Source organism: Schistocerca nitens, chromosome 5, assembly GCF_023898315.1.
Source record: "Schistocerca nitens isolate TAMUIC-IGC-003100 chromosome 5, iqSchNite1.1, whole genome shotgun sequence".
Taxonomy (NCBI): Eukaryota; Metazoa; Arthropoda; class Insecta; order Orthoptera; family Acrididae; genus Schistocerca; species Schistocerca nitens.
In genome coordinates, this window is record NC_064618.1 from 815,089,209 (window position 1) to 815,114,041 (window position 24,833).

General features: G+C 44.3%; 1 protein-coding gene across 1 annotated transcript in view; it reads left to right on the forward strand.

The window, feature by feature from the left end:
• The window catches only part of LOC126260737 (atrial natriuretic peptide receptor 1-like), a 506,740-nt gene that overhangs the window by 389,728 nt on the left and 92,179 nt on the right, over positions 1-24,833 (forward strand). The window contains exon 17 of the mRNA XM_049958075.1: positions 16,383-16,532. Coding sequence (XP_049814032.1) covers positions 16,383-16,532 — 150 coding nt within the window. The remainder of the gene's footprint in view (positions 1-16,382; positions 16,533-24,833) is intronic.

A 24,833-nucleotide genomic window follows, 5' to 3' on the forward strand; every position in this document is an offset into this window, starting at 1 on the left:
AATTCAATATGGTGTTGGCCAGCCTTAGCCTTGATGACAGCTACCACTCTCGCAGGCATACGTTCAATCAGGTGCTGGAATGTTTCTTGGGGAAGGGCAGCCCATTCTTTTCGGAGTGCAACACGGGGGAGAGATATACGAGTAGATGTCGGTCGGTGAGGCCTGACACGAAGTCGGCGTTCCAATTCATCCCAAAGGATTCAGGTCAGGACTCTGTGGAGGACAGTCCATTACAGGGCTGTTATTGTCGTATAATGGTTCAAATGGCTCTGAGCACTATGGGACTTAACATCTGTGGTCATCAGTCCCCTAGAACTTAGAACTACTTAAACCTAACTAGCGTAAGGACATGACACACATCCATGCCCGAGGCAGGATTCGAACCTGCGACCGTAGCGGTCACGCGGTTCCAGACTGTAGCGCCTAGAACCGCACGGCCACAAGGGCCGGCTATTGTCGTATAATCACTCCGCCACAGGCCGCGCATTATGAACAGATGCTCGATCGTGTTGAAAGATGCAATCGCCATCTCCGAACGGCTCTTCAACAGTGGGAAGCAAGAAGGTGCCTAAAACATCAATGTAGGCCAGTGCTGTGATAGTGCCACGCAAAACAACAAGAGGCGCAAGCCCCCTCCACGCAAAAAAAACGACCACACCGTAACACCATCGCCTCCGAATCTTACTGTTGGCACTACAAACGCTGGCAGATGACGTTCACCGGCATTCGCCATACCCACACCCTGCCATCGGATCGCCACATTGTGTACCGTGATTCGTCACCCCACACAACGTTTTTACATCTTTCGGTCCTCCAGTTTGTGCTCCTTACACCAAGCGAGGCGTCGTTCTGCATTTACGGGCGTGATGTGTGGCTTATGAGTAGCTGCTCGACCATGAAATCAAAGTTTTCTCACCTCCCGCCTAATTGTCACAGTACTTGCAGTGCATCCCAATTCAGTTTGGAATTCCTGTGTGATGCTCTGCATAGATGTCTGCCCATTACACATTACGACCCTCTTCAATTGTCGGTGGTCTCTGTCAGTCAACAGACGAGGTCGGCCTCTACGCTTTTGTGCTGTACGTGTCCTTTCTACTTCACTATCACATCGGGAACTGTGAACCTAGGGATATTTAGGACTGTGAAAATCTCGTGTTCAGACGTATGACACAAGTGACACCCAGTCACCTGATCACGTTCGAAGTCTGTGAGTTCCGTGGAGCGCCCCATTTTGCTCTCTTACTATGTGTAAGGACTACTAAGGTCGCCGATATGGAGTACCTGGCAGTATGTGGCAGCACAATGCCCCTGATATGAAAAACGTATGGTTTTGTGGGTGTCCGAATACTTTTGACACATAGTGTATCTGTGAACTTATTCCATATGCTCGTACCTTCCTTAACAGCCTGCAGTGGAGTACTGTGTCAAATGCTTGGCGGAAATCTAGAAACATGGAATGTGCCTGTTGCCCTTCATCCATAGTATATCATGTGAGAGAAGGGCTCGCTGAGTTTCCCACGGCCCGCATCTCGTGGTCGTGCGGTAGCGTTCTCGCTTCCCACGCCCGGGTTCGATTCCCGGCGGGTCAGGGATTTTCTCTGCCTCGTGGTGGCTGGGTGTTGCGTGCTGTCCTTAGGTTAGTTAGGTTTAAGTAGTTCTAAGTTCTAGGGGACTGATGACCATAGATGTTAAGTCCCATAGTGCTCAGACCCATTTGAACCATTTTTTTGAGTTTCCCACGAGTGATACTTTCTATAATAATGCTGATTCATGGGCCTAAGTTGGCTAGCCTCAAAACAGTTTATTATATTCTACCTGTATGTGTTCAAGGATTCTGCAGCATACAGAAGTTAGGAATATTAGTCTGTAATTTTCCGGGACCGTTCTTTCATAATTTCTTAAACACTGGAGTCAGTCGAGTGGAACTTTGTGTTAGGTGAAATATTCCCAATAAATACCAACCACGTAAGAGATCAGTACAGAACACAACCTTTTGCAAAATCGTCGTTCACCCTGTAGTGTTATTTCATGCAAAAATACAGAAGATTGGTGCGACCGACTACTAATAGGACTGTAGATGTAAGATACCTGCGCGAGAGTTAAATACCACCTGGAATTTAAGCATTTTCGTGCGAACTCGATAAGAAAGACATATAGACCATATTAATCTATGGCAAAGAGATAATTATTCCATGTTGGACATTTGAAGAGAGATGTTCGATGTCGGATTGAGAGGAGATTGTTGGAAGCCGCCAGTAAGGCAGTAATCATGTTTTATGGTATTGAAGAAAAAAATACATATAAAGGCACAAAAGGAGTATCAGGTGTGTAGAGTTCATAACCCTTAATCATTTCAAAAGAAATATTCAGTGATTATAAAGACGCAAGTCGTTCGGAAGTGTTGTGGTGCGAACCTGCAGTCTTACATGATTTTGGGATTCGTCGAAAATATTTCTCCGAAGACCTAAATAATTTCACGAACGGAAGTTGGACGCCACACTCCATACAAATGACACAGCATAGCGCTTGGCTATACCGATCGATTTCCGTAGAGCGATAAATTATCTTTAGCGATTTCAGGTGGAGAAGTTCCAGCATGGAGACTCAAAGAGATCTGCTGCTGCTAAACGCATATGGTATTACTGTATTCTTTAACTTATGGAGAACAGTAAGCAATATAGACTTCATAACTACAGCAAACATAATTAAAAGGTCTCAACTTAAATAAAAGGAGCAAACAGTAAAAAGAAATCGCTAAACCAAACCATAAATAACAATCAATTAATAATAATACGCAGTCACATTAATAAAACGCTCATTAAATAATAGAGAGAATAAAAATAAGAACTTTAAATCCCGAATGCGAGTCCAGTGTGCTAACCACTGCGCTAGCTGTCTCGGTCGCAGTGGTTCTGGTATCCTCGTATGTCACGAGATGGGAACGCGTAATGAACTCGGAAAAATTATGGAACATGGTAGTGTTGTGGTCTAGGTGTTACTCTCCGGGGAGGCATAATGCTGCATGGGAGTACTTACCTCCCAATATTTGAACCGGTTAACGGTATTGTGACACTGTACTCCCTCCCAAGTTCGACTTTGCAGGGGTGCTTTCGGCCGTTACTTCATTTTTATGGATGAGAGTCCGCGGCCTTATCGAACTGCCCAGTTGGAAGAGCTCTTGGGCCGATAGAATATACGACGAACTTGATGGCCTGCCCGTTGCCCTGACTTAAAGCCTATCGAGCACGCGTGTTATGCGTTGGTGAGACGTATCTCAGCCCGTCCACGTGCACCAACGACCAGCCACCAGTGGTCAGCCTCGCTGGTGGAAGAGTAGAACGCTTTACCACAAAAACTCCTCACCAACTTTGTGGCCAGCATGGGAGAACGTGCAGAGCTTGCATTGCCACCCTTGGTGATCCCACACTCGATCAATAACCATACGCTCCTTTTGTAATGTCCAGGTACAACCATATATCGTGACGACCTCAATGTAATTACTGTAATTGATTAAAAGAGTCATGTTTGTGCGTCTCGTTGCGTATTTTTTTCGATTACCCTCTGCAGTGTACTGTACTGTACTATAAATGGTTCAAATGGCTCTGAGCACTATGGGACTTAACTTCTAAGGTCATCAGTCCCCTAGAACTTAGAACTACTTAAACCTAACTAACCTAAGGACATCACACACATCCATGCCCGAGGCAGGATTCGAACCTGCGACCGTAGCGGTGGCGCGGTTCCAGACTGTAGCGCCTTTAACCGCTTGGCCATCCCGGCCGACAGTGTACTAGAAGAGGTTCGTTCTATGTGTGGTGCAGGTTTCGAAGAACTATGTAACTTCACAGTATGGCAGTAACACGTCATGCGAAAGTTACTTTCGTCCATAAGTTTTGCTCAAGAGTGTACTTGAGGGCCTTAGCTGCAATTGCTACTTGGAGAGCAAGAGGTTAGTACAGGAGAGGTATTCATGGTGGGCAGCATCAAACCAGTCAGAAGAATGACCACTCATTAAAAAAGATAAACCGTGACATAGGAGAGTTTAAATACCCTGGCCTTTCGTGAAGAAACTCCCGCGTGAGAGGAATGTTTTAACGAAAGTGAGCACTGAACTGTTAGCCATGTGTTTAATTCTTCTTAAACGGTGCGTTCGGAAGTGTATTACTCTTAATTTGTGACCTAGTGAAGGCTCCTTGGATTTTGGGGGATTTTGGTGTGGAGTACAAATTACTCTGATTAAAATACGAACCTTGTGTATAATAATTTAAGTGAAGGATACAGAGCTTCAGCAACGTAGGTTGTTTTTACCAAAGTAGTTGCGATCCTATCTACAGGTTAATCAACCTCTTCACTGGTCTTAAAGGTGATCGGGTGTCTTACAAGAAGGAGCGCAGCGTCGTACGAACTCTCGCTGCAGAAGGTAGGCAGTCGGGTCCTGCAGGTCGCTGTGTCATTGGCCTCGGAGCCACCTTTGGCAACCAACTTAAATGTTCCCCTGCTGGGAGTTAACTTTGGTAGAGACGCTGAAATTGTAACATCACACAACTTGCAGAAACCGATAGCTAATGTGCAATGGAAGAAGGGGGTTCAGAAAACAATGTAATACTACCCGTTCGCGATAATGACAATGTGCTGTGGAGACACATTATGCCAAACTAAAGATCGAAATAAATTATAACTGAGGTACTCGGCGTTTCACGTTTGACTTAATACAACGCCGTTATAGTGGCGCAACTGACTTCGGTTTTTCCAGCAGCAGCAGTCAAGTTTTATACGCTCCCACACACACACGTCAGCGTAGTAGCTATGATAAACGGTTAAGACCTATCTCCCTTTTTCTCTAATGACTTTTTTCTTACCAGTCCGCAACTCGTGGTCTCCCGGTCGCGTTCTCGCTTCCCGAGCACGGGATCCCGGGTTCGATTCCCGGCGGGGTTAGGGATCTTCACCTGCCACGAGATGACTGGGTGTTTGTGTTGTCCTCATCATTTCATCATCTTTCATGAAAGTGGTGAGACTGGTCTGAGCAAACGTTGGGAATTTGTAGGGTCGCTGATAACCGCGCAATTGAGCGCCCCACAAACCAAACATCATCATCATTTTTTTCTGACCAGTCGCGACCACCCTATCCAATTAAAAAACGCGCTGAAGTACCTCGACTTCCCAGTAACATTGAAACCCTACTTATTACCGATACAATACAAAGCCCACGTTATTGTGAAACTACAAGTCGGCCAATGAGTTGGGTTGCATTGCATTGCCCCCTCCCCCTCCCCTCTAAGAGGAACGCATCTTCCCCACTCTCTACAATGCTATTGTAGCCTATATACACTCTCCAACAAATTTCTATCACTCTCTCCAGATCCTCGAACGGTACACGCTCTGCTTGGCTTTCCATACCCATTTATCCTTCTTTACATGCAACCTTTATCTGCTTATTACTTTTCTATTTCTAATGCCTCCGTATATCTTATAGATTAAGTAGTTCGAACAACATTCTTTCCCCTCTAATCTGTAATCCTGGTATCTGCTCCGATTGTAACAATGCCTCTCATCAACCCTACATTCTACGCTACTCATTCTACGCAATTTCAACAGATTCTTTCTGTCAGAAAATGAAATCCATCAACATTTTCGCTCTTCCTATTAAACTTAACCCACCCCTTACCAACCAGATATGAAAACCCCCTCATCTCTTACCATCGTTCCCTATTCGTTCCTCCATATTACTGTAGTGTCGCCTCCACTGTAGTTACACTTATCTCAAATCCCTATCCCACACTACACCCATTACCAAATATCACCTCTTCAGTTAGCTTGACATCCCCTCCTTACAACATCACCAAAATGATTGGTGATAGGGTTAGGCTTAAAGAGTAGTTTTCCTATAACGCTGCCAGCCCGCCCACACCCGTGATGGACGACAGAATGAAAGAATCATAGAAGAAAAAAATGAAACTACGGTCATCTGTTAATGTAAACCGCGTTCAGGGTTCAGCGCATTCATTAGCTCTAATGGAATCCGTGCTGAAAAGGTGGCTTCCATTATGTTGGTATTTGAAAAAATAAAACTACGGTGTAAAAGCACTTCACAAATTTACAAAACAGAACAGTTTCTGTTTTGTAAATTTGTGAAATGGTTCCATTAGAATTAATGTATCGACTGCAGTTACCCATACGTGTGGCAGTATACAGTATCGACAGATATTTATCGCGCTGTGTGTCCGTGGAAAATGACAGACGACTATGTCCTAATTTGTTTACTGCATTGTGTACATCACTCGTAATAGCAAAGAGCTGCAGTGTAAGGGATGCATTTCACAGTAGCGAAAATGTACAAGTGCTCGCAGTTCTTAACTCTTTGAGTACCAGTGGAAACCACGATTTTAGCGAATTTTTTAATTTTATTTTTAGTTCCAGTGCACTGCCTTTCGCATGGATAAACCGATGTCATATTCTGATTGTTTATGTTGTAGCGATCATAGTGAGGAGATCTTTGACAGTGGAAATTATTTTAGTAACGTTAATTTGAGTTTGGGCTCTTTAATGAGTGGTTTCTAAATGAAGCTGCGGGAGTAGTATGAAGTTCTCATATAAATTTATTATATTTCAGGCGTTTTTTGCTTGGTATTTAGGACTATAATTTCTTTTAGGCATTATGACTTTATGTAAGTTGCGAGATATGAAATTCTGTCCAAGAAAATTGCGAAATTGCTTTGGGGTATATCTCATGAAACGATGAGTGTTTGGTATCTGTATGTCCCAGAAAGTAAAATCACGTTCCTAATATAATTGCTTGTGTACTTTTTGGAAATTTCTGCCTGTGTTCGTTGTTTATTACGATGGTAAAGATTAATTTTGTAAAAAAATTAAAATTATATTTCGAGGTGAAACCACCACCTTAAACCATTGATTGTTCAGTGTTTGTCAGTTTCGTCTTGTATGCGTTGCTTGCAGTGGTGGTAGAGGTCGATTTTGTGAAAAAGTTTAGAACTGATTTTTTTATTCTGTTGGGACTCGAAGGGGTAAGCTCTGCATTTTAGAGCGCATGTTTGGTGGGCACCTGTTCTCGTTTTTGTTATGAAAATATGGAACACTTTTTTCTAACACCCTGTCCTTTCAAACAAGGCACCGGTTCTGTGTAAACAGTACGATTGACGTGTCAGTGTGTGGAGATTCGGAGGAGATACGAGGTGAGCGGACTACACTGCCTGCCCAGCAGATGCCGTGATGGTTTTGGGTGTGACTGGATACACGAGATAAACTCGGGTTCGCACAGTCGGGAATTCGGACAGAAAACGTTACATTTCTGAGGTGCTAAGGCCAACTTCTGTGTCACATGTTGGAGGCCTCCGTGACGTTTCCGTTCAACTAGATAATGCAAGACCACATTTTGTCCTAGCTTTCATGACATACCTCAGTACAGAGAATGTTGTAGTGTTGACCTGGCGAGTACTTCAGCCAGATGTATCACCCTCTGAAAACACGTGGCTTCGTGGTGGAGAGACTGGCAGCCGGTCGCGAGCCATTCACTACTACTGAAGACCTGTCACAGAGCTGAAGCAGTATGGAGTGACGTGCCTGTATCTGTTATTCAAACTGTATTCGACTCTGTCCAGGTGGCCGGTTTACAGTCATTGCAGCTGTCGGGTGTGGCAACACTGTCTACTACATTTATCACCACAAATACCTACAAGTCACATACAAATTTAACCATGTATTGTTCTTACTGCAACGTAAACTGACGAACCAAAGAAAGTGTTACACTTGCCTAATATCGTGTAGGGCACCAGCAGGCACGCAGATGTGCCGCAACACGACGTGGCATGGCCTCTACTAATGGCTGACGTAGTGCTGGAGGGAACTAACACCATGAATCCTGCAGGACTATCCATAAATCCGTAAGAGCAAGGGTGGTGAAGATTTCTTCAGTACAGCAGTTTCCAAGGCATCCCTGATATGCTCAATAATGTTGATATCGGGGGGAATTTGGTGGGCAGCGCGAATTTTTAAGCTCGGAAGTGTTCCTGGAGCCACTCTGTAGCAATTCTGAACTTGTGGAGTGTCACATTGTCCTGCTGGAATTGCCCAAGTCCGTCAAAATGCGCAATGGAGATGAATGGATGCAGGTGATCAGAAAAGATGCATCCGAACCTGTCACCTGTCAGAGTAGTAGCTAGACGTATCAGGGGTCCCATATCACTCCAACTGCAGACGCCACACACCACTGCAGAGCCTCCACCAGCTTTAACAGTCCTCTGCTGATATACAGGTTCGATGGTTTCAAGAGGTTGTCTCCATAGCCTAACACGTCCGCCCGCTCGATACAGTTTGGAACGAGACTGGTCTGACCAGGAAACATGTGTCCAGTCATCAGCAGTCCAATGTAGGTGTTGACGGGTCCAGGCGAGACGTAAAGCTTTGTGGTGCGCAGTCATCAAGTCTACACGATCGGGCCTTCGGCTTCGAAAGCCCACATCGATGATATTCTGTTGAATGGTTCGCATGCTGACACTTGCTGATGGCCCATCATTGAACTGTGCAGCAATTTGCGGAAGGGTTGCACTTCTGTCACGTTGAACTATTCTCTTCAATGGTCGTTGGTCCCGTTCCTGCAGGATTTTTTTTTCCAGCCGCAGCGATGTCGGAGGTTTGATGTTTTACCGGACTCCTGATATTCACGGCACACTCGTGAAATCGTCGTACGGCAAAATCCCCGTTTCATCACTACATCGGAGATGCTGTGTCCCATCACTCGTGCGCCGACCATAACACCACGTTCAAACTGACTTAAATCTTGATAACCTGCCACTGTAGCAGCAGTAAGCGATCTAACAACTGCGCCAGACACTTGTTGTCTCGTACAGGCGTTGCCGACCGCAGCACCGTATTCTGCCTGTTTACGTATCTCTGTATTTGAATACGCATGTCTGTAAACGTATCTTTGGCGCTTCCGTGTATTTTTTTATTATTCCTAGTGTTTCAATTTTATGGACAGCAGTGAAGACACATACTAAGCCTTCATATTTTTATTTGGGGCTTGTTGTTGTTGTTGTTGTGGTCTTCAGTCCTGAGACTGGTTTGATGCAGCTTTCCATGCTACTCTATCCTGTGCAAGCTTCTTCATCTCCCAGTACCTACTGCAACCTACATCCCTCTGAATCTGCTAAGTGTATTGACCTCTTGGTCTCCCTCTACGATTTTTACCCTCCACGTTGCCCTCCAATGCTAAATTTGTGATCCCTTGATGCCTCAAAACATGTCCTACCAACCGATCCCTTCTTCTAGTCAAGTTGTGCCACAAAATCCTCTTCTCCCCAATCCTATTCAGTACCTCCTCATTAGTTATGTGATCTACCCATCTAATCTTCAGCATTCTTCTGTAGCACCACATTTCGAAAGCTTCTATTCTCTTCTTTTCCAAACTGGTTATCGTCCATGTTTCACTTCCATACATGGCTACACTCCATACAAATACTTTCAGAAACGACTTCCTGACACTTAAATCTATACTAGATGTTAACAAATTTCTCTTCTTCAGAAACGATTTCCTTGCCATTGCCAGTCTACATTTTATATCCTCTCTACTTCGACCATCATCAGTTATTTTACTCCCTAAATAGGAAAACTCCTTTACTACTTTAAGTGTCTCATTTCCTAATCTAATCCCCTCAGCATCACCCGATTTAATTAGACTACATTCCATTACCCTCGTTTTGCTTTTGTTGATGTTCATCTTATATCCTCCTTTCAAGACACTGTCCATTCCGTTCAACTGCTCTTCCAAGTCCTTTGCTGTCATTGACAGAATTACAATGTCATAGGCGAACCTCAAAGTTTTTATTTCTTCTCCATGAATTTTAATACCTACTCCGAATTTTTCTTTTGTTTCCTTTACTGCTTGCTCAATATACAGATTGAATAACATCGGGGAGAGGCTACAACCCTGTCTCACTCCTTTCCCAACCACTGCTTCCCTTTCATGCCCCTCGACTCTTATAACTGCCATCTGGTTTGTGTACAAATTGTAAATAGCCTTTCGCTCCTTGTATTTTACCCCTGCCACCTTCAGAATTTCAAAGAGAGTATTCCAGTTAACGTTGTCAAAAGCTTTCTCTAAGTCTACAAATGCTAGAAACGTAGGTTTGCCATTTCTTAATCTTTCTCCTAAGATAAGTCGTAAGGTTAGTATTGCCGCACGTGTTCCAACATTTGGGGCTTATTGTGTCAGAAATAACTTAGAACTGCTCCAATCAGCTGTTTTCGACATAGTTCTTCACGAGGATTATCAGTTGATGTCAGCCAAATGTCTGAACTGGAAACCCCCTCCCAAAAATTTGCACTTGAGAGCTGCACCACTCAACTATCGGCTCGTTTGGTATTTGACTAAAGAGGACTGTGCTTTACGTTTGCGCAACGCCCCACTTTACCCTTCGAGATAATGAACGAAACGTATGAAGAAAATCCCACCCACTTGTCTTTCATTTGTAAGAAAATGAAACACTTACAGCCGTTCTTATGATGTAGTTTATTGTGTAGCTGCCAGTTTCGGCGCTTCAGTGCACCATCTTCAGGCCTTAGTTGACCCAGAAGGGGTTAACATCATCTGTATATACGATGCATCAGTGGCCAACGTATCTGGTTTACACAGACTACCTGCAATGGTGATGTTTTCCTACCATAAACTGTCATCTCAGTTGACAGTTGTGTGTGGAGAGACATCACCATTGCAGGTAGTCTGTGTAAACCAGCTACGTTGTACACTGATGCATCGTCTATACGGATGGGGTTAACTCTTGGTTCAAATGGTTCAAATGGCTCTGAGCACTATGGGACTTAACATCTGAGGTCATCAGTCTCCTAGAACTTAGAACTACTTATGCCTAACTAACCTAAGGACATCACACACATCCATGCCCGAGGCAGGATTCGAACCTGCGACCGTAGTGGTCGCGCTGTTCCAGACTGAAGCGCCTAGAACCGCTCGGCCACATCGGCCGGCGGTGTTAACTCTCTCGAGATCAACGAAGGCCTGAAAATGGTGCACTCAAGCGCCGAAACTTCCAGCTACACAATAAACTACATCATAAGAACGGCTGTAAGTGTTTCAGGTTCACCGGCCGAGGTGGCCGAGCGGTTCTAGGTGGTTCAGTCCGGAACCACGCGGCTACTACGGTCGTAGGTTCGAATCCTGCCTGGGCATGGATGTGTGTGATGTCCTTAGGTTAGTTAGGTTTACTTAGTTCTATGTCTATGACCTCAGATGTTAAGTCCCATAGTGCTTAGAGCCATTTGAATCATTTTTTGTTTTGTTTCAGGTTCTTATAATAGTAAACGGCCTTAGACACCCAGACCTGCAGTCGCAAGGATGGACACAAAAAACTTGTCTTTCATTTGATCCTGAAAAACGGCTGTAAGTCGTTATTCAACGGCGAAGATCAAGGCAGGCGAATTGTTAGCGCGACCGCTATTGCTGCGCAAACACTGTGGCCAGTAAAAGCGGGTGTAACTTGACAGAAACCTGTCCTCCCTCATCAGCCCCAACCCCTCTCGCACTTCCTCCACAAACTCCTCCTAAGGAAATAAATATCGCTTCCATGAATATGAAGAGCTTCTACTGATCTTTGCACGAAAACTTCATAGCCCGTTTCGCAATATTAGCATCTGATCGCTATCTAATAAGGAAAGATCCCCAACTTGACCACATAGTTTATAGAAAAAATGCTCATTTTCAAGATATCAGTTCCGAAATCGATTCCACTCGAAAGTTTAAGCCATAATTAGCACAGGACGCAGTTATAACCTCCTGAAAGTATAGGTGTTTAACTTACGCGAGCCACAGTTGTTTCTCACTTGCTCTGCCCAAGTACAAAGTACGAGGTACATTCAAGTTCTAAGGCCTACGATTTTTTTTCTCCGGACTGGAAAGGGATAGAAACATGCGCATTGTTTTAAAATGAGGCCGCGTTCATTGTCAATACGTCCCAGAGATGGAAGCACCGTACGGCAGATAGAATTTTACCGCTAGCGGCGAGAATGAGAACTGTTTTAAATACTTAAAATGGCGACGTTTTCCTTACTTGAACAGCGTGCAATCATTCGTTTTCTGAATTTGCGTGGTGTGAAACCAATTGAAATTCATCTACAGTTGAAGGAGACATGTGGTGATGGAGTTATGGATGTGTCGAAAGTGCGTTCGTGGGTGCGACAGTTTAATGAAGGCAGAACATCGTGTGAAAACAAACCGAAACAACTTCGGGCTCGCACAAGCCGGTCTGACGACATGATCGAGAAAGTGGAGAGAATTGTTTTGGGGGATCGCCGAATGACTGATAAGCAGATCGCCTCCAGATTTGGCATTTCTGTGGGGTCTGTGCACACAATCCTGCATGACGACCTGAAAATGCGAAAAGTGTCATCCAGGTGGGTGCCACGAATGCTGACGGACGACCACATGGCTGCCCGTGTGGCATGTTGCCAAGCAATGTTGACGCGCAGCGACAGCAAGAATGGGACTTTCTTTTCGTCGGTTGTGACAATGGATGAGACGTGGATGCCATTTTTCAATCCAGAAACAAAGCGCCAGTCAGCTCAATGCAAGCACACAGATTCACCGCCACCAAAAAAATTTCGGGTAACCGCCAGTGCTGAAAAAATGATGGTGTCCATGTTCTGGGACAGCGAGGGCGTAATCCTTACTCATTGAGTTCCAAAGGGCACTACGGTAACAGGTGCATCCTACGAAAATATTTTGAAGAACAAATTCCTTCCTGCACTGCAACAAAAACGTGCGGGAAGGGCTGCGCATGTGCTGTTTCACCAAGACAACGCACCCGCACTTCGAGCTAACGTTACGCAACAGTTTCTTCGTGATAACAACTTTGAAGTGATTCCTCATGCTCCCTACTCACCTGACCTGGCTCATAGTGACTTTTGGCTTTTTCCAACAATGAAAGACACTCTCCGTGGCCGCACATTCACCAGCCGTGCTGCTTTTGCCTCAGCGATTTTCCAGTGGTCAAAACAGACTCCTAAAGAAGCCTTCGCCGCTGCCATGGAATCATGGCGTCAGCGTTGTGAAAAATGTGTACGTCTGCAGGGCGATTACGTCGAGAAGTAACGCCAGTTTCATCGGTTTCGGGTGAGTAGTTAATTAGAAAAAAAATCGGAAGGCTTAGAACTTGAATGCAGCTCGTAGGAAGTAGTGTACAGGGAAGTCAGGAGCAGAGCGCTCGTGTTCATGGAATATCGAAGACGATGGAAGACCGAAGTTGGATACATCTGCCCATCGTGTATTGAAATCTTGTGAGTAAATAGCATTTCAACCTCACGGACATATATGATAAATATTATTTTTAAGAAAAATCTCATGTTGATATTGTGTAGTCGTATAGGGGCCTCAAATTCAAAATGAATAAACATGACCAACTGAAGATTTACGCTAAAGTGCGAAAAAAACTGGTATCGGCAGGCGTATTCAGACACAGAGACATGTAAACAGGCGGAATACGGGGCTGTAGTCGCCAACGCCTATATAAGACAACAAGTGTCTGGTGTAATTATTAGATCGGTTGCTGCTGCTTCAGTAACAGGTTATCAAGAATTAAGTGAGTTTTAACGTGGTGTTATAGTCGGCACATGAGCGACAGTACACGAAAACTCTGAGTTAGCGATGAAGTGGGGATTTTTCGGAACGACCATTTCACCAGTATACAATGAATATCAGGAGTCCGGTAAAACATCAAATCTCCTGCATCGATGCGGCTGGAAAAGGATCCTGCAAGAACGAGACCAACGACGACTGAAGAGAATCGTTCAGTGTGACAGAAGTGCAGCCCTTCAGCAAACTGCTGCAGATTTCAGTGCTGGCCCATCAACAAGTATCAGCGTGCGAACCATTCAACGAAACATCATCGATATGGGCTTTCGGAGCGGAAGGCGCACTCGTGTACCCTTGATGAGTGCACAACACAAAGCCTCGGCCCGTCAACACCGAATCTGGAATGTTGATGATTGGAAAGACGTTGCCTGGTCGGACGAGTCTCGTTTCAAATTATAACGAGTGGATGGACGTGTACAGGTATGGAGACAGCCTCGTGAATCCATGGACCCTGCATGTCAACAGGGCACTGTCCAAGCTGGTTGGAGTGATATGGGACCCCTGATACGTCAAATACGACTGTGAGAGATGACTCATACGTATTCATCCTCTCTGTTTGGCTATTCGTGTCCATTGTGCATTTCGACGGACTTGGGCAATTCCAGGAGGACAATTCGACACCACATACGTCGAGAATTACTACAGGGTGGCTCCAGGAACACTCCCGCTAGCCACCAGACTCCCCAGACAGGAACATTATTGACCATATCTAGGATGCTTTGCAACGTGCTGTTCAGAAGAGACCTCCACCCCCTCGTTCTTCTACGGATTTATGGACAGCCCTGCAGGATGGATGGTATCAATTGTCTCCAACACTACTTCAGACATTAGTCGAGTATATGCCACGTCGTGTTGTGGCACTTCTGCGTGCTCGCGATGGTCCTACCCGATACTAGACAGGTTTACCAGTTCCTTTGGCTGTTCGGTGTATTATGAAATGAAGTGGTCTTCTTGATTGGCGACTCCAAGGCGTGTTGGTGCACCACGACCAAATAGTGGATAGAATTGGAAGGAAAATCAGCATTGGCCGTATTTTGTTTTCTTTATCGTCAGCAAAATCGATTTTCGGTCACTTAGTGACCATCCTCAGTACTGTGATATACAATTAAAATTGGTAGGCACTGCTATCAAGTGGTAACCACAAGCATAGAGCGATCACTAAGTGACCGAAAATCGATTTTGAAGTGGTCTTCGATTCATAAATTAATCTTGGCAATATCGTTGATGAATTGCGCCTCTCCTGCAAATGTACTTCACCATAGCAGTGTCAGCCTCACAGTCCAAAGAAAAGAACATCATAACACGGATGTTGACAATCAAATAGCACTACGCTACTTGCCTAACAGTACATGAATTCGTTTCATTCATTGACACTGCATTTGAGAATCACAGTGCGAAAATATTCAAAGCAAAGAGATCTCTGGCCTCAGCTTCCGTTTAGTAACCGTGCACCTCGACACAATGAAAAAAATGGTATTACCAATGTCGCAGCATTATTTCGCAAACCTCTTACTTTCTCTACTGTACAGTACCTGGAGCTCATCATTAGGTGGCTGTGTAAGTAGGCTGTTTATGTTTTCTTGTTGGCAACGTTACGTAGCGCTCTGTATGAAACGTCCCTTTAGAAAAATTATACAAGACTGTGCTTAAACTGACACACAATATTTTTAGCGCAACGCAATCTGACTTTCAAGAATCCCTACAAAAGAATGGCCCTGACTAACATTAACCTATACGTTTCACAAATCACTTACCTCACAAAAAAATCTTCGCTACTCAAGCTACTGCAAGGCCAGTGCCCAAAACAATTTGTAAATTTTTTTGTGGGGAGCATGGGGGCTATATAAGTAGGCTGTTTATGTTTTCTTATTGGCAACGTTACGTAGCGCTCTGTATGAAAATCACTGGCTGTGCTGTGTGCAGTCTGTGGCTAGTTTGCATTGTTGTCTGCCATTGTAGTGTTGGGCAGCGGCAGCTGGATGTTAACAGCGCGTAGCGTTGCTCAGTTGGAGGTGAGCCGCCAGCAGTGGTGGATTTGGGGAGAGAGATGGCGGAGTTTTGAAATTTGTAAGACTGGATGTTATGAACTACTATATATATATGATGACTTTTGATGACTATTAAGGTAAATACATTGTTTGTTCTCTTTTAAAATCTTTCATTTGCTAACTATGCCTATCTGTAGTTAGTGCCTTCAGTAGTTTTAATCTTTTATTTAGCAGGCAGTAGTGGCGCTCGCTGTATTGCAGTAGCTTGAGTAGCGAAGATTTTTTGTGAGGTAAGTGATTTGTGAAACGTATAGGTTAATGTTAGTCAGGGCCATTCTTTTGTAGGGATTCTTGAAAGTCAGATTGCGTTGCGCTAAAAATATTGTGTGTCAGTTTAAGCACAGTCTTGCATAATTTTTCTAAGGGGACGTTTCAGATGTAGTGGGACGGAGCGAGTGACCAACAACCGGTGCATGCCCAGGTTTGAAAGCTGTTCCTTCAGAAGGTCATAATTGCATACTGTCTTAATTACGGCCCAAATTTTCGAGCGGGATCGATTACAGGGGCAGATACACTGCAAGGTTCTCTTTTTTCTCCCTAAAATACGAGGTCAAGTTGGTGATGTTTCCTTGTAAGACGAGTTTGGCTCCGAAAGCACGCCGACACACGTAACAGGATTAGTGCCTGAGAACCATGGCGAATGACGTTACATTCTCCTTGCGGCTGTGTTACAGGGAGAACGAGCGCGGCAACATCCTGGACAACCTGCTGTCGCGCATGGAGCAGTACGCCAACAACCTGGAGGCTCTGGTGGAGGAGCGGACGTCCGACTACCTGGAGGAGAAGCGAAAGTGCGAGGAACTGCTGTACCAGCTGTTGCCCAAGTAAGCGCCCAGCGCTGCAGCTCCGCTGGAGTTCCAGCAGAGCGTCAGCTACGCCACTGTCCCTATGAAATCCTACTCAGGCTAGAAGTAAGATGCAAATATGAAACTAATGTCTAATTGTTTACACACTATCAAAGTTTTTTTACACACATCAGTAAACTTCCACATGAGCACCCTTGGTAGCACGTAGCACATCTAGGCGATATTCAGTTTACGTCCACACATTAGCCAACATCACTGGAGGGATCGGTTCAACGACTGTGGTTATCCGTTGCCGCAGGGTTTCACGATCTGGTACACGTGTTCGGTAGACCTCGTCCTGGACATAACCCCATAAAAAGAAGTCTAATGGGGTTATGTCAGGAGAGCGTGGAGGCCAAACCGTTGGCCCATCACGACCAATCCATCGCCCAGGAAAGGTCATATCGAGATAGGCACTGACGTCCAAACACCAATGAGGCGGTGCACCGTCTTGCTGAAACAAGACATCGGGATGATACTGAAGCAGCTGAGGAACGGCATACAGTTGCAACATGTCCAGATGCACTGCAGATGTGATGGTAGTCTTAGCGAAGAAGAATGGCCCGATAATTCGATCGTGCAGTAGCGCGCACCAAACATTCACTTTTGGAGTGCCTCTGGTGCACTCCATGACCTCACCAGGGGGTTGTGAACCCCAAATGCCCAAATTATGGCGATTCACTACTCCATTGACAAAAAAAGTCGTCGGAAAAGGCAATTCGTCTGAGATAACCATCATCGTTCTCAATACGTGATAGCATTTCGACCGCAAAGTCATATCGACGTGTACTGTCATTGGGCAACAAGGCCTAAACGATTTGCACTTTGTATGCACGAAACAATAAACGTTTGTGTAAAATGTCATGGAGAGAGCTTTTTGGCATCTATAATTCAGGCGAGGCCCTGCGCACCGATTTCTTCGGACCTCGCAGAAAAGACTGCCTTACAGCTTCCACCCTGTCTACTGAGGTTCTCGGTCGACCAGACCTCGGAAGGTCAGCAACCGATCCTGTGTTCTTGAACTTCTCATACTAGGCTTTAACGCTCTTGACATGAGGTGGATTCCTTACAAATTTTGTCTGGAAGTGTCTCTGCACTGTGGTTGGTGGTCGTGTCTCATGGTACCACAGGACACACTGTGCCTTCTCCTGATTGGTGGTTAACATGGCTTCTTGGGCACTGCACCTCATCCACTACTTACGTACTGCGAACCTAAAACAGAAAAAAAACTTTGATAGTTGTAAACAATTCGACACAAGTTTCATATTGTTATCTTACTTCTAGCCTGAGTTATCAATTTATGTAATCAGGGAGACTTTTCGGACACCCTGTATAACCCAGAGGGTGGCACATCGCCAGGGCACTCGACTCGTATTCGCCAGGGCTGCAGATTACTTTTCTGGCTGACTAACCAGATCTAGGATTTCTGTGATTTCTCTAAATCCCTTCAGGCGAGAGTGAGGAGGGTCCCATTCAAACAGGACGGCTGATTTAATTCTCCACGCTCACACTGTCTGGGACTGTGCTCCACGTCTGGTAACTGGTCTAGGGAGACACTGTGAATAATCACGTGTCTTCAGAGACAACATCTACATGCGGGGTGTTACAGAAATGTTGCGACGAACTTGTGGGGGTGGTGGGGCACATCATAAGGATTGAGAGTTGCTTAGCGACTCATGGCCGCGCAACGTCGTCGTATGCTGCTAGGCGGCGCTTTCCACGAGAGTACTGGAAGTGAGCGTCGTTAGAAACCTTTCTCCACAATGTGCACCAAAACAAATGCTCAAATAAAGGGCTTTTAACCTTATACCACATTTAAAAACAACAACAACAGCTTTATATCAGTTTTGGCTAAGTGACCCATAGGAGCTGCCATTCATCTGATTCATTTAAATATTGACTGAATTTAAACATTACAAATTCTGCCATAAATTACCCATTAGGGGGTATAATCTTACGTTATACGTTTACCATTACAAAAAGAAACGGTGTGTATGTCTTCAAGCAGTGTAACTCACGCTTCGCATATTTCCCTGCCTGTATTCTTCCAGTATTTGAGAACGAGACCACTTAGAGACTTCCAGAAAACTTTATACATTACTTAAAATTTTTTCGAAACTTTTTATAGCTGACACCCCTAAAAATAACGAAAGAAAACGTTTCCTACAGTTTTGCTGTTAATGCAGTCTAGCAGTCAACCCCTCAAGGCACAATAAATCCCTTCTCTGCGCGATAGCGTAGCCGGCCGGTCGCAGGATCGAATACTGCCTCGGGCATGGATGTGTGTGATGTCCTTAGGTTGCTTAGGTTTAAGTAGTTCTAAGTTCTAGGCTACTGATGACCTCAGATGTTAAGTCCCAAAGTGCTCAGAGTCATTTGAACCATTCTTTGCGCCATAGCAATGGAAATACTATCGACGACAGTGCTGCAAGAAGCAGAAACACAGCCTTCCGAAATTCCATCACCAAGGGAGACAAAGTAACTATTCCAGAATTCGAATCAAGAACGGCTGGAAACTTGTTTAACTTAGTAGATGAAGCTTCCTGGCAAACTGAAACTGTGTGCCGGACCGAGATTGGGACTCGGGAACTTTGCTTTTCGCGCTCAAATGCTCTACCATCTGAGCTACACAAGTAAGATTCCCGACCCGTCCTCACAGCTTCAATTCTGCCAATACCTCGTCTCCTACATTCCAAACATCACAGAAGCTCTTCTGCGACGGGTCGTGAGTCGTGCTTGGGTAGGTCAGATGGTAGAGCACTTGCCGCGAAAGGCAAAGGTCTCGAGCTCGAGTCTCGGTCCGGCACACAGTTTTAATCTGCCGGGAAGTTTCATATGAGTGTCAACTCCGCTGCTGAGTGAAAATCTCATTATGGGCTCTGAGCACTATGGGACTCAACTGCTGAGGTCATTAGTCCCCTAGAACTTAGAACTAGTTAAACCTAACTAACCTAAGGACATCACACACATCCATGCCCGAGGCAGGATTCGAACCTGCGACCGTAGCGGTCTCGCGGTTCCAGACTGCAGCGCCAGAACCGCGCGGCCACTTCGGCCGGCTTCATTATGGGAGCTTAGTAGATATCGTCGGAGTAGTGAAGCGATTTCAATTACTTAATAAAAGCAAGTCTTCCGGTCCGGAATGTGTACCTATTCGGTTACTTTCAGAGTATGCTAATGCAATAGCTCAATACATAAAAATCGTATACAACATTCCGCTTGACGAAAGATCCGTACCCAAAGACTGGTAAATAGGATAGGTCATAACAATATTCAAGAAAGGTAGTAGGAGTAATCCACTAAATTAAAGGCCCATATCGTTAACGTCGACATGAAGCAGGATTTTCGAACACGTATTGTGTTCGAACGTTATGAATTACCTTGAAGAGAATGGTCTATTGACCCACAGTCAACACGGGTTAAGAAAATACCGTTCGTGTGAAATACAACTAGCGCTTTACTCACACGAAGTGTTGAATGCTATTGAAAAGAAATTTCAAATTGGCTCCGTATTTCTAGATTCTCAGAAGGATTTTGACACTGTATCACACAATTGCCTACTTTTGGAATATCGTCTCAGTTATGTGACTGGATTCGTGATTCCCTGTCAGAGAGGTTACAGTTCGAGTAAAAAAGTAGTGATTTCTGGCGTTCCCCAAGGTAGTGTTATAGGCACTCTGCTGTTCCTGATGTATATAAAATATTTCGGAGACAATCTGAGCAGCTGGCTTAGGTTGTTTGCAGATAATGCTGTCGTTTATCGCCTAGTAAAGTCATCAGAAGATCAAAACGAATTGCAAACCGATTTAGAAAAGATATCTGTGTGGTCCGAAATTTGACAGTTGATCCCAAATAATGAAAAGTGTGAGAGCATGCACATCAGTGCGAAAAGGAATGCGTTAAACTTCGTTTACACGATAAATCAGTCAACTCTAAAGGCCGTAAATTCCACTAATTACCTACGAATTCCAATTACGAACAACTTAAATTGTAAAGAACGCACAGAAAATGTTGTGGGGAAGGCAAACCTAAGACTGCGTTTTATTGGCTGAATACTAAAAAAATGTAACAGATCTACTAAAGAGACTGCATACACTACACTTGTCCGTCCTCTTTCGAAGTACTGCAGCGTGGTCTGGGATCCTTACCAGATAGCATTAACGTAGTACATCGAGAAAGGTCCAAGAAGAGCAGCACGTTTTGTATTATCCCGAAAAAGGGAGAGAGTGTCACTGACATGATACAGGATTTGAGGTGGGGGGGGGGGGGGGGGGAGATGTAAATGGAGCTTCATGATCAGCGGTAACTTTTAATTTATTAATTGTTTATTGCTACCTGTATACATTATGTAGGTGGTATTCACACATATCACAAAATGTACCTGCAAAATTATATTATTGCACGACCTGTAGTTCAGAAAATACGACGGCATAAACACTGAGATGCGTGAAAAAATTATCTGTTCTTGTGAAAGCTGTTTTGTACAGGGGAGTTTGATTCTTTAAAGACTTAGGGGCGGGGCTTTTTGTCAAGCATCTAACAGGAAAACAGCTGTCAACACTCCAGAAGAATGACCCAGTGTAAGTTAAGTTATCCACTTCATGGATGCAAGGAAGCGGTTGCTGTATTTTATCAGTCCAAAATCTTTGACAACCGAATTAATCAAAAGTAGAGAAAAGTATAGATGTCGATTGAGCACAACGCACACAACGTTCGTACAACCACTTAGAACTGCTATAAAAGTACTGAATTTCGGTTATGTCGTCGAAGAGCTGAACCTCGTATGAATTTATTTACTTTGTTTTACTGTGGTTAGCTCGTACGGGTAACACTAAGTCCCACCAACTGTAATGATTTTAGCCAGAAAATAATTGTCTGCGTTTTTGATTTCAATGAAGTCGCGGCAAGCGTCCATGCGTCGTTCTGTTTGTTCAGGTTCGATGTGTATGTGACAAACTTTGCACACACTTTTCTCTTCCTCACAACCTAATAGGGAATGTCTTGTAAGATTTGATGTAGGGATTTGCTCCATTGCGATTTATGACACTAAACGCTGGCAAACAACAGCCACACGTCCACTACTTAACGCTGCCAGCTCGTAACTGACTCGTCGAACGCTCATCTGTTGTTTAAAATTGCTAGTTCCAGCTGTCACCGTAGCTACTGCGCTGTCGTCGCTTCTATCCCAGGAATAAAATCAGTCTCGGAACATTTTGTACACACGGAATAACTGCTTACATTCAACCACACGACTGTATCGCTTGATAGCGTTGATTTAGAAGCTTCAATTATTTACACTGAATACATTTCAGCTTGATACCTTTACCCGTTTCTGGATCTTAACAGGTGGACAGGGAGACAGATGGACAACAAATGCAAAAGAAGTGATATAATCAGAAATTATCAACATTCGAATTTCTTTCATTGACCTGTGATGTAAAACTATCCGTGTTGCAAATTTTATGATTGTAGGTCAACGGGAAGTACCCTATAGATTTTTTATCAGTGATCTTGCGAATACCGAAATATGTGATATAAATGGCTCTACCTCAGGATTGCATTGACGTAGGAGATTAAATTCTCCACACACCCCAAGGGACAAAACACTTCAGTATTTGACATACATTTCAACTTGATCCCCATAACCTTCCGGGAGAAAAGGGGATCTTAACGGTCAGACAGACACACGGACGTTCAGCCATGAGGACACTAAGGTGATTCTGTGTGAATGAAAAAACACACGACATTGGTGTATTACGTATAATGTTTGTTATTTAGTCTGTTTCACAAACCGGTGTTTGGCTATGACGCCACTTGATGATGGTGTAACTGCCGAAAACCGGTTTGTGAAACAGACTAAATAACAAATATTATACATATTATACCTATGTCGTGTGTAAATATTTTACCAACAACCGACGGAACAGTGCAAAGCGATTGCATTATGTTTCTTTTACTGCCGACTGAGGTAAGGGACCCTAAGAAAACACATTACAAGACATATTGCTGTCATTTTCAGGTTGTGAACATTAAAACTACATATGATTAAAACACCGAAACTGTAACAATGCATCTGACGCCTGCGTGAAATAAAATATAACAAAAGCGCATTGGATTATGGGTGCCCGATTTACTTTAAGCTCGTTCATTTCTGTCATTAGCACCACAACTGCGCACCGAACCATCCGCTCACGAGCTGGCTGCACTACAAGTGCCCAGTTAACGCTTTTGCTGATCACCGGGTGTCGTCGCAAACTGCTATATCCGAGGTGCGATTGTGTGAGCAGCTGCAGCCTACACCGCAATTCCATTCCATTGGGTACTTACATTACCCTCATTTCCAAAACTGATGCTTGGTTGCTGACGCATACAATGGCCTCCCTGTAGCTATCGTATAAAATTGTTGAGATATGTCTCGTTCCTCCGTGTTCTACTTGTACGTTAAGAACTACGTCGAATGCCTCGTCACTGACTGTTGTTCCTTCGTTTCCATGGAAGCACCTGGTTCCATATCTGTCGGTAGCACTTAGCACTCTTGTAAGCCCTCACCATTACTTGTATGGATGCAAAGCGGTGAACTATAGGGTATTTCAAGAAGGACTATACAACTTTGTAAATATATGTAAATTAATTCATAGTACCGAAAGAGTTGATTGTTATGTCAATCTGTAGGGAAATACACCAGGTTTTGTCTCGCATAGTTCGCTAGTGCCGAATCGCACCGTAAGTAGCGGTAGCGGCAGCTGTGTTAAAGATGGCTGCCTTCACCGGACCCGAGTGTGCTAGCTGCGTGTTTCGGTTTGAAGAATCAGAGTCAGCGACAAGAATTCAGCGTAATTTCCGTACCAAGTACGCTAAAGATCCTCCTAGCAGGCCTACAATTTACGAGTGGCATAAATGTTTTGTAGAAACAGGGTGCTCGATGAGACACGGGAAATCATCAGGCCGCCGAAGCACATCTGACGACGACATTGAGTCAGTGAGACAACGTTTTGTCGACAGCTCTACTCAATCGACCCGGCGTGCGTCTCGCGAACTGCAGATCTCACATACGACTGTTTGGCGTGTCTTGCGAGACCGTTCGCATTTGAAACCGTACAGATTGACGATCGTACAGGCAATAAAAGACACTGATAAATTAAATCTATGACATGAGGATGAACATTTCTTGGACAAAATCATCTTTTCTGACGAGTCGACCTTTCACTTAAGTGGGAAGCTTAACACACATAATTATAAAATTTGGGGCATTGAAAACCAACATCAAACATTGCGACATGTTAGTGATATCCATAAACTGAACGTTTTTTGTGCACTGAGCGAGAAAAAACTGTACAGTCCCCTTTTTTTCCGTGAGACAACCATCAACTGGATAGTGAACCTGGATATGTTATAATACTTTTTGATACCACAGACCGCTGAGCGAAATGTTTACTTCTTGCAATATAGGATTTTCTCATTGACCGCTTTCGAGGTCAATGGATTGGCCGTGATGTGCCAATTGCATGGCCCCTACGTTCCTCAGATCTGACACCACTCGATTTTTTTTAATGGGGATTCATCAAGGATATCGTGCTTGTACCTCGTATGACGGCTTCTCTACATGAATTTAGAGCAAGTATTTACGCCGCCACTGAGCAAGTTACACCTGCAGTGCTACAGCGAGTTCGGGAAGAAATTGACTTCCGATGAGATGTGTGCAGGATAAACAACAGAAGCCACATACAACATCCTTAGTTTAAGGTAAGAAAAACTTGATGTGTTTCACTACAAAATAACACTAAACCCAGCCGTTTATCTTTCTCCAATGAATTTATATGAATTTTTAAAATTGTAAAGTCCGTTTTGAAACACCCTGTACAGTTTTCGAGCCGTAGCTAACCACATCAGTGGCCGTAGCTAACACATCTTCAAAGTTATGACAAATTCGACTCTACCACTATTGGTTCAGTGATCGTTTGCTGGCAACGCATTCAGTGGCTCAAGAAGCACTTTTGCGTAATTCTCACTGCTGCCAGTTGCCACAATTTGTACCTGAGAGTGGACAAGCGCTTGATCAGTGGCGTTGTACGAAGAATCGACTGAAAAACTCAGTTGCATCTAACTGCAGGACAGTAATCAACTATAACCGCGTCTGTACACGAGTTCCGTAATGCACGCCTTTGCATTGGCTCTCGACACACAGATAAGCCGGCTTCAGTACTGCTGCTGGATGAAATATTCATTGCCAGTATTTGAACGGCAAAGAGAGGAGAGGTGGAGGCTTTAAGTACCTGATCA